Raw genomic sequence first — 11896 nt, forward strand, 5'->3', positions numbered from 1 at the left:
TCATTGTACTAGGCTCTTGGAGATTGCTTCAGTCCATAAAGAACATTTTTTAAGCATGTACACCTTCTCTTCTTCTCCCCCTTGAACATTTAAAAATTCTTGAGGTTGCTCAACATAAATCTCATCGTCAAATTTCCATTCAGAAATATAGATTTAACATAAAATTGAGATATCTTCCATTTTTTTGTGCAGCAACATTGATTATAGTTCTAATTGCCTCAAGACGAGCAAATGGAGAGAAAGTTCCATAAAAATCAATACCTGGTTTTTGCGTGAAGCCTCTAGCAACCCACCTTGTTTTGTTCTTTTGAATATCTCCTTCATGCTTGACATTGATTTTGTAAATCCATTTGAGACTTACAACTTCTGTTTCTCTTAGTATAGCCACAGGCTCGCAACTATTACTTTTTTCAATCATTCGAATTTCTTCTTCCATGGCTTTCTTCAAAACCTCATGCTTTATTGCTTCTTCATAATTTTCTTGCTTAACACCGATAAAGTTACATCTTTGATAAAAGTCAATCAACATTTTTGTTCCTCTTGGAGGCAATTCTTCATCATTTGAATCTGGGATTTCTCCCCCTTGAGAGACATCATCATCTTTCTCATCCTCTTCTTTGTTTGAAGATACGATAACAGTATTCTATATCGTTTTGTCCTCCCTATTCCATGTTGTTTTTTTCATCAAAAATGACATCTCTACAAACAAAAAGTTTGTTAGTTTTGACATCAAGAAGTCTATATCCTTTTGTTACATCACTATAACCAAGAAACATACATTTTTTACTTTTTTCATTCTATTGTGTTATTTTCTCAGTAGGTACATGAGCATAACAAATACACCCGAAATATTTTATAATGACTTACAAAAGGTTTAATTCTACTGCAACCTTAAAGTGGTGTTTCGTCCTTTAGTGCCTTTATTGGACACCTGTTAAGGATATGGACAGTTGTATGCACTTCTTCTGCCCAAAAATATTTTGGCAACCCTTTATATTTCATCATAGTTTTGGCCATTTCAACAATTGTTCTATTTATTATTTTAGATACACCATTTTGTTGAGGAGTATACCCTGCTGTAAGTTTCTTCTTAATGACTTCGTTATTGAAATATTCTTCAAATTCTTGACTTGCTTATTAACCTCCTCTATCACTGAGAATTGATTTGGATAATGCAACCTTTTTGCTTCTCAACAAGGGTTCTAAATTTCATTAATGTAGCAAATACTTCTGACTTTTTTTCAAGAAATAGACCCAAGTCATTCTTGAGAAATCATCAATTAAGATTAGAAAATACATTTGACTTCCAAGAGATAGAGTCTTCATTGGTTCGCAAATGTCGGCATGGATTAGTTACGAAAGTACACTTGCTCTTCAAGACACCCCTTTTGGAAAAAATTTCCTATGTTGCTTTTCCATTATATAACGTTCACATGGATCCACCTTAGTATGTATCTATGGAAGGCTTTGCACCATGCCTTTTGCTTGAGAAGCTTCAAACTATGAAAATTCAAGTGGAAAAATCTTTTGTGCCAAAGCCATTAATCATCTACAATTTCATTTTTGATACATTGTAATGAAATTAAAAAGGGAAGTTCCTCACTATAATCTTTACTTCAACAATAACTTTATTTGGATGAATTTTATCATAAATCATGCAATAATTATATCAAACCACAAGAGAATAACCATTTTCCATGAGTTGACAACCAGTAAGCAAATTTTCTTCCAAGTCAGGAACATAAAGAACATCATGAATTTGCTTACCACTTCATTTTATGTTCATCGAAATACTACCCTTACCTTTCACATAAACTAAGGATCCATTCCCCATTCTCACTTTAGTAGTGATGCGATTATTAATTCAATGGAAAGCCTTTTTATCTCCAGTCATGTGATTACTACAACCAATATCAACATACCATTCATTGTTTTGTGTTAAAACATCATATTTAGAAACAAAGAAAATGTTTTCTTCCGTTTCTTCCGCCTGTTTTTCAAAAAAATTAGTTTGCCCTCATTTCTTCTACAAGAAATCCATTTCAATGTGGTCAAACTTTTTACAAAAGTCACATTGGGGTTTGCCTTTGTGCCAACATTTTTCTGCATTGTGATTAGTCTTTTTAAAAACATTATAAAAAAACTAGAATTTTGCTCACATTTTTCTTCAACCTTCTTGGAATATCTATCATGATCCTGTTTGTTTTTTATCTTGTGATTCATCTTCTGTTGATTTTTTGAGAAATTTTGAGAATTCTTATTTGTTTTAGACTTGAAAGTCGTCTCTTTGGGTTGATCTTCACGAAAAAAATCTTCACTTATCGTGTGCACGAAATGATCCAACTAGCTCTATGATGGAAAGCTTAGAAAGGTCTTTCGTCTCCTAAGTCATGATAGTGATGTACTCATACTTTTATATGACACTAAATAGAATCTTTTCCCTAACATTTTGGTCAGAAATTGTATCACTATGATTTCTTATTTTATTAACAATATTCATGACTCTTGTGCAATATTCATCAATATTTTCATATTATATCGTATTTAAATTTTGAAACACTCTACTAAGAATTTGAAGATTTATAGTGCGTACATTTTCGTCACTATACACCTCAGTTTCAAGAAAATCCCAACCTTCCTTTGTAGTCTTACAAGTATCAATTTTTGCAAAATATGCTCTTAAGATTCTAATTTGGATTTTGCTCAAGGCTTTTGCATCTTGGCGATACTTAGTCTCAAGATTTTTCATTAGTACTGCTACAAGATCACCATCATTGTCTGACTCTTCAAAGCCACTTGCAACAAGAGTCCACTACCTTGAGTATTGAAATTTGTTCTCATTCTTATCTTCCACTATCCAAAATAAGTTAGATCAAAAAATAGATTATAAATAATTAAATAAACAGCACCTTCATCTGTTTTTGATGCCATATTTTTTTCTTCACCTAACCCCAAATTAAGAACAAAAACATTCTCTGATACCAGTTTGGAGGAAATGTTGAAGCAAAATAGTATCTTTAGTGAATAGTCAAGTTTATTATAGGCTACTTAAGGCCACTTGAGATGATTACAATCATCAAGTACATAACTATTTATACTACTCAAAATACAAAACAAAAAGTCTTGCACAAATTACTAAATACATGTATCACAATTTAATAGATACATATTCTACGAAATTCTAAACATACTTCTTGAAAAACTAAGAGACAATTTCGGAAGACTGAGCATCAATGCATTAATTCCAACACTATAATGAGTTACACACACTCACAATACATCAACCACATGAACATGAGATTTTCCTACCAAAGGTGATTCTAAGTGTCACTTGAGCGACTTGTGAAGTGACCTCCTATACAATCCTTACACAGATACTTAAGAGGTCCAATAGAAAACCTAAGATAGAATCCTTCTCACATAATACAACAACATATACATGATATGACATTCTCCTTCCAAAGACTATCAAATTGCTTAATTAAATCAATAAGATAACTTCCATAATTGACCTCTTCAAGATTACCTAAATTATCCTTAAGACTACCTGAGGCTTAGATCATGTCTACATAATCAACCATATTCCCTAACTAGAGTCATTATCTATACTTATCTAGGTAAGGTACGAAGTGATCATTCCTAGGCACCCTTAAAAGTGTGACTAGACAACCTTTAACTACTCTATATAAGTACTTATTCAATTAACATGATATCTTAACTTAAGTTATTACATAAATTAGTTCATTTAAGACTCATGAATCACATAACGACATTCAATTAATGGTCTTGGAGAAGACCTATGGACTCTAACTAACACCTTCAAAGCATATAGTGAAATTCCTAGATAGCGTCCATACCACCACCTAAAATATGTAGAACTTCTTAAATGCTAGTAGGTATCCCACTGATGAGAATATACAATAACCGACATAGACCATGACAGATTGACATGGAATCTAGAGTTCTAACCTACTCCGATAAGGGTGTTCTACTTGACAATGGTAGAACTAGGACATATCCCATGTACGTACATGGTTAAGGAAATATGAAGTGTTTTTATGTACTCTAGGCTCATTCTCAAGTAGAGCTACATTGTACTCTAGTCTCCTTCTAAAGTAGAGATACTTCCCATAAGATACTCACTCAGTGCTAGCCTTTGTTGTCATAGATTGATTGACATTAAAAGTTCATACAAATGGGTTCCATATCAAGTTCATAACCCAATCACATTCACCCTACCAAATAGGTCCACTAGGGATGCCTTACAATGGCGACATAGATAGCTCATCATGACTTTTCTACGGATGATATGATGTCATTCCAACCAATCAAAATCAAAACCATCATTCAATACAAGAAGGATAGCATTACGACTCTCGACTTCGAGTTCATAACATAACATTACCACTAGGTCTAAGTTCGATGTACATAACCTTCCTAACATAATTTAATGTCTCATATATAATTGATTCATACATGACAAGGTTGTACTAAGATTACCTAGTCAATACATCTCATATTCATTTATCATTCATACATGTATCAAGTAAAGGATACAAGTCATTTAAAAAAAAGACACCACATTCTTTACTTTATCACATATAGCATATCATTCTTTAAAGCACTTAGGAATGACCATTATAATCTTTTAGTCATCCTATACATTACTATAACATCATCAGTATAACCATCATAGACTTATATAGTAATGTTGGAACAATCATGCATCAACTCTAAGACTACACAGATAAACATATAGTCATAGTCTAACGTGATGTCCAAATATACATAGAATGGACACATACTTTAATATTATTTCACATGTAGATAGATATTCTCATACTTCACATAAAATCAATTACATAAATCATCATAATACTTCAAGTAGTTTTCTGACAAGGACATAGTCATCATAATACATAAAGTAATGCCGCCAAGGCTACATCAATTGCAAGATAAGAACTTAACACCGCCACCATAAATGTACCATACCAATCACAATATAATTGAAGTATTATTAATATAATGTAAAGATAATTAGTCAGCGTACCACCACTCCATTCTCACCACTTCAATCCAAAGCTAAATAATAAAATTCAATACTATAAGGCCCTTACCCATGGACATAACCAATAATTCCATACATAAACATTGATATTCATTGAAAGTAGGTCAATTCAATATAGATTTATCAATAAAATACAACCTATATTAATTCAATAGAATTATTTCATCATTCAATAGACCATAGAAAACTACACTCATAAGCATTAAGACTGTATCACTTAACCCATAAAGTAGTCACAAACTAGGGTTCATAAATTACATTGGTTCATTGGTTAATTTAGTTAAAATAATAAGATTAATAAAAATTCCATAAATATTAAATACTTTAAAACTATTAAGGCAAAAACCGTTGGATAGATCATGAAATTGGACAAGTTCATTTATGAAAACTTTACCAAACTATTTTAATTTTTGGCTCCCTGATAAATAGCGTTACAAGGATCAAAAACCATACCTCAGTGATGTTAATCCTTTAATTTTATGAATAATCTACACTCAATTATCCAATCCAAGATCTTTCTTGAGTTTTGGCTCCAATGGAGTTCTAGGGAATTTCCAAGGGAATTTGGGTTTAAATTTTTAAAAATGAAATCTTCAAAGTGCTAAAGGACTATAAACATGTTTACAATACCCAAAATAGACATTATTAACCTCCCATTCTCTTATTTGGATGTGGGGTGAATTTACAACTTCACTCGTAAACATTACAGTAACCTGCACACGAGACAGACCATCGTCGACTTGACCATCAACGGTGCGTCAGTCCAAAAACAAATCATCTTGTCCTCCGTCGATTGGTTTAGAGACTAGAAAGTGGTAGCTTAGCTCCCTATTTTATGTACCCAATGACACCCTCCTTCTACTTGGCGTCGACCAAGTCATAGACCGTCGGTTTCCTTCCGTAGGTGGGATTGCCTTAGGTAGTTTTTGCCACAAACATGTGTCCTTCCTCAACGACCCTTGGATGGTCCTTGGGGATATTTTCATAGACTTATCTAATCTAAATATGTTTGTATACGATTTAAGAAGCTCCCACATCAATTTCATCGAAAATGAACACGTAAAACTCAACGAAACATGCCAAGACACACAAGGTCGTTTCTGTTAGAACAAAAATACTCAAGAAACTGATTTGAAAAAAATAAAGATAGAGTGAACTTATGAAGTTCCTTATGGATATTAATCAATAGAAAGCCAGAATTTATACAAAGAAAAAACATAAACATTAAAACTAAAATAAGAACATGTGCCACTAACTACCATAAAAGGGCCACAAACAGCCACAATGGGGCCACTAACTTCAAAATGTTGAGGAACTAAAGTTGACTAAGTCTAGCTAGAAAATAGGAATCAATAAATTGAAATAAGTAAAAGACAGTAAAAATAATAATAAGCTGAAAAAATTTAAATTGTGTAACACTCCTCCTTGGCATTTTTGTGGCAAACACCAATTCTTTGCCTCTGATCTTCAAACCTTTCCTTTGGCAATGACTTGGTGAAAATGTCACCTAGCTGGTTCTCAGATGAACAATGAACAAGCAACACTTCATTAGATTATTGGACTTCTTTGATAAAATGAAACTTGTTCTTGATATGTTTAGTTCGACAATGAAACACTTGAGATGGAAACTGCTGAACTGTTGTTACACATGATCTTTGTAGCATTTGTATGTTCATGGACTAAGACCTTCCTTATCTTCCTTAGCCAGATAACTTGATTAACAGTAGATGCAGCAACTATGTACACAACTTCTACAGTTGATTGAGCTGTAGTTTCTTGTTTTCTAGAGCTCCAACTAAAATAACTTGTCCCCTAACAGAAAACATATACAGATGTGCTTCTGGAATCATCAACTCCACCACCCAGTGACTTTCATAGTAGCCGATCAGGTTCATAGTTACTTAGGCAGATGTTGGGAAAAAATTTCCAAACTTGCTAGTTCCTTTAATATACTTTAACACTCTTTTAGCATCTTTGAGGTATGTGTCTCTAGGCGAATGCATGAACCTAGAGAGTAAACTAACAACAAATAGAATTTCAGGCCTGCTTGCAGTTAGATATATAAGACTGCCAATTAAACTTCTATACATACTATCATCTGTTTTTTCGGAATCCTCATCCTTTCCAAGCTTCACACCAGTAGATATTGGAGTACTCAGAGGTTCACTGTCTTGCATTTTGAACCTGTTTAAAATTGTGAAATGTATTTCTGCTTGCATATGAAAATTCCATCACTGGACTGCAACACTTCCATGCCGAGAAAGTAATTCATGACTCCAAGATAAATCTTTTCAAAGATTTTCTCCATTTAATCCTTGAACCTTTGGATTAGTTTAATTTTGCTTCCTCTCACAAGCATGTCATCCACATATATTAAGATAATTATGGACTCACCTGCAACATTGACCTTCACATACAATGTAGCTTTACTTTGACATCTACTAAAGCCAAGATAGATGAGATAATTGTCCATCCTCTTATACCATGCCTTTGGGGCTTGTTTTAGGCCATACAAGTACTTTGTTTAGAGAATCTGCCAGGAACTATGAGATGCAAATGCAAGAATAAGCTTGATTGTGTCATACCTTGCGACAGGAGCAAATATTTCATGGTAATCCACCAAATTGTTGTGCGTATCCCTTCACCACCAATCTTGCGTATGTTTGCAAATTGTTCCATCAAGATTGAGTTCTGTCTTAAAAATCCATTTTACACCAATGCCTTTGCAATTTCTAGGTCTTTCAACAAGCTTCAAGGTTCCATTCTTCTCGATCATGTCTAGTTCTTCTTGCATAGCTCTCCTACATGCCTGAGAGTCTTGTGCTTCAGCATCGCTTGTTGTTTTAGAGCTAACCAAGTTACACCGCTGATAGACATATTTTAAGGATCGAGTTCCCCTCACTGGTACATCATGCACTAGTTCATCTTCTTAAAGTTGAGGTTACTCTATTTAAAATTAATCCGCATAAGAGGTCTTCTAATTTTTCGAATCCCAAGCACCTGCTTCATCAAAATTCACTTCTCGGCTGAGAATTAGTTTTTCTGATTTCAAACAAAAAGTCTTGTAACCTTTGGATGAACTATATCCCATAAATATGCGTCTTTGAACCTTTTTATCCAGCTTACTCCTTTTTATTTATAGAAATCGATAATAACATATACATTCAATGATTCTAGGATGGTGTTGATAGTTTGTTCCCACACCAAGCTTCATATATAGTCATGTCCTACAAGTTCTTAGTAGGCAATCTGTTCAACAAATATAATGAGGTATTGACTGCCTCAGCCCAAAACTGATTTGGGATCTTTCTTTCGAGCAAAAGACATCTGGACATCTCCATTGTTGTCCTATTCTTCCTTTCAGACACACCATTTTGTTTTGGAGTGTGTGGTAATTTCAATTGGCGTTCAATACCTGTGCTATTACAAAACACCACAAATTAAGAAGAAGTGTATTCTCCTCCATTGTAAGACCTTAAATCCTTAATACTAAGATTACATTGATTTTCTACTAAAGCTTTAAATTGTTTAAAAGAATCAAAGACTTCACTCTTCAGTCTTTTAAAATAAACCCAGCACATTGTGGTGTAGTCATCAATTAAGCAGAGAACGAATCTATTTTCATTAGGCCGCAAACATCCGTATGAATGAGTTAAAGTTTCTGGTTAGCTCTTCGTACTTGATTTGCTTGAAATGGCTAGTTTTTTTGCTTTCCATGTTGGCAAGTTTCACAAACATGAGCATTATAATGAAATTCAAGCATATTTTCCACTAGTTCATTTTTTTCATCTCGGCGATGCTTTTCAGATTGAAGTGACCAAACCTTTTGTGCCATGGGTTTCTACCTATTTGTGAAGTAATAGTGTAAGCCTGCTCAGTTATTTTCTCCCAATCTAGTGAAAACATTCTATTCACAATTCTTAAAATGTAGAGAATAATTATTTTCAAGCATTTGTCCAATACTCAAAAAAATTGACTTATATCAGGTGTGTACCAAGCATAAGAAACAATTTTGATAGCTGATATTCTTGAGATAGACATTGTACCTCTGCCTTTGACTTCTACTACATCACCGTTTTCCACTTTTAATTTAGATTTGTAAGTATCATATAGGTATTTGAACAGTTTAACGTTATTGCACAAGTGATGTGTGCAAATATTTTTAAAAAGCCATGAATTAGAGGACTCACTGATTGAAAAGTATAAAACTGCAAGTAGTTGCTCTTCATGTGCATAGACAACTTCTGCTATTTGTCATTGCAAAGCACCACAGTCCTTTGCTCTTGATTTGAAGACCTTGGATACGTGTCCCTTCTGCTTACAGTTGCCGCATATATCATTGACTCTCGACCAACAATACTTCTCCAGATGTGTATTTCTTTTACAATGTTTGCAAGGAGGCAAGTTCTGCTTCACATCTCCACTATTGTTTCCTCCATCATGCTTGCCCTTATTCTTTTGGTGGAATTGTTTCTTTCCTTTTTGCTTTTGTACAGAGAAAGCTCCTTCAATGAACGTTTCCTGTCTCATAGTCCTCCTTTGTTTTTGTGATTGTAGAGCACTCATTAGTTCACCTAATGAAAGTTTGCTCAGGTCCTTGGATTCTTCAAGATAGGTAATCTTAGATTCAAATCTCTGAGGAAGAGTCATAACAACTTTCTCCACAATACGTTTATCTGTAAATTCTTCACCAAGAAGTCTAATGTTATTAACAATTAAGGATATTCAATCAGCATTCTTATTGATAGTTTCATCCTCATGTATATTCAGGGACTCAAACTCTCTTTTCAGGTTCAAAACTTGCATTTGACATGTTCTGTTGTTGCCTTGATATTCTTCTTTCAACCTATCCCAAGCCTCTTTTGCAGTTTTGCAAGCCAGAATTTTGTATAACACAGTATCTGCCACAACATTCTGCATAAGCAACATGGCTTTAGATTTATTTGCCTTCTCTTGGATGTTGAATTTGATCTGATCCAAGGTAGGATTTGCTGGTAAAGCATCAAGAGGTTTATCTTCCGTCACAATTTCCCAAAGTTCATAGGTTTCCAAAAAAGCTTGCATCTTCACAGACCAGATTTGGTAATTTTCACCATTGAAAGTGAATGGTGGATTTAAAGGTAGGTTGTTGGATTCCATTTTTGTTGTAGGACAATTTTTTTGTCCTATAATATCAACTAGAGGCTCTTATGCCACTATTAGAACCAAAAAAAAAACAGATTTGAAAAATTAAATATAGAGTGAACTTATGAAGTTCCTTGTGTATATTAATCAGCAGAAACTCTGAATTTATACAAAGAAAAAATATAAACATTAAAACAAAAATAAGAACATATGTCACTAACTACCATAAAAAGGGGCCACGAACAGCCATAATTGGGCCACTAACTTCAGAAAGTTGAGAAACTAAAGTTGACTAAGTCTATCTAGAAAAAAGGAAACAACAAAATTTAAATAAGTAAAAGACACTAAAAATAATAATAAAGTGAAAAAATGCCAATTGTCTAACAGTTACAAGGTGAACCTTTTGAATGTAATGGACGTGCTTGGACGTTTGATCTCAAAAATTCATTAAACCTGACACACTGCCTATAAAAACTAGAATATCTCATATAATTACCTCAGTAGATCATAAAATACACATATAATCATATAACCACTTATGAGGCACATAAGTGACTTAGTCGTCGAACGTCTTGGTCGTCCCTTGATGTTTACTTCCAAATTACCTAAAACATTAGAAATTGACTCAATACAACATTATATTACCATTTTAGAACATTAGACCATAATTATAACCATGTTATGATATAGCTTCACCTATGTCATTTTCGAGGTATTACAATTTCCACCACTTGGACAACATTTGTCCTTGAATGACACTTTCACTCTTCGAACACTTCGTATAATAGATATTAAGTTAACAACTCATGAACACATCATAAAAAACCTTATGCATTGTAAACATCTATAAGAAATATCAACTTCACATAATAAAGAGAATAACAATACAACAAGAAACTTAAATCAATTCTACAACTCATCATGCCATAAAGGTTACACCCTTCATTCCAAATAGTATAAAATCATTTTATATTCAATATCATTCTCATATACATCAATACTAGGAACCTTAAAAAAATTTTCAAGCAAATAATGAATTAGCCAATTTTCCTAAATCTTTACAGTAAACAGGTAGCCTTTACAGTGATTTACGCAAGTTTTCAAAAATGCAACTTTTTGGCAATTCATGATGGAAACATGCTAATATTAAAAATAAAATCATAAAAACACATGTTACAACATAATCATAACTTTATAAAAAGCAGAATGTAAGGAATCAATGAAATTTAATTGCAACAACACCTCTAAACACAATGCCATGAAACATACCTCTATCACTTTCTACTCTCAATCTTGAGTTTAATAGAAGATATGAGACAATCAGTCAAAACTCCTTTACTTACCATAATCCCTCACATAGAAAGAACTCATACTATAATAAAAGGAAGAAGTTACCATCATCACCATCATCATCCGTCTTTTCTCCCCTAGTCTGCATTGTATAGAAATGCCTCTTACTTGGTGCTTCAACCTTTGCTTACCCTCTCTTCCTCTAGCCTCAATGTTAAGACAATCTCTCACTTTATGATCATCCTTTCCATAACCAATGAATCCACTAGTACCGGCTAGACACTTCCCATACTGACTTTTTCCACAAGTGACACATATATGCTTTTCATTTTGAGAACCACCTACTCTCTCAAATTTCCCCTTAGCACTCCTAGATTCTTCTTGAGTTTGATACCACCTTTTGAACCTAGGTTG

The 11896-nt window shown here is 33.5% G+C and overlaps 1 protein-coding gene across 1 annotated transcript; it reads right to left on the reverse strand.

Moving 5' to 3' along the window:
* Window positions 1–9322: 9322 nt before the first annotated feature.
* Window positions 9323–10207, reverse strand: LOC101245451 (uncharacterized). Its single transcript, XM_004237265.1, has 2 exons — window positions 9849–10207; window positions 9323–9767 (listed from the first exon to the last, which is right to left on the reverse strand). Exons 1-2 carry the CDS (start codon window positions 10205–10207, stop codon window positions 9323–9325), a joined length of 804 nt encoding a protein of 267 aa, XP_004237313.1.
* Between the last annotated feature and the right edge of the window lie 1689 nt (window positions 10208–11896).

Source organism: Solanum lycopersicum, chromosome 4 (genome assembly GCF_036512215.1).
Source record: "Solanum lycopersicum chromosome 4, SLM_r2.1".
Taxonomy (NCBI): domain Eukaryota; kingdom Viridiplantae; phylum Streptophyta; class Magnoliopsida; order Solanales; family Solanaceae; genus Solanum; species Solanum lycopersicum.

Bases quoted from the DNA above. Each gene is read 5' to 3' on its own strand.
- LOC101245451 (XM_004237265.1), bottom strand. From the start codon at position 10,207: ATGGAATCCAACAACCTACCTTTAAATCCACCATTCACTTTCAATGGT. The intron at 9,768-9,848 runs GTTTGAGTCCCT...TAATAACATTAG, and splicing joins GTTTTGAACCTGAAAAGAGA to ACTTCTTGGTGAAGAATTTA.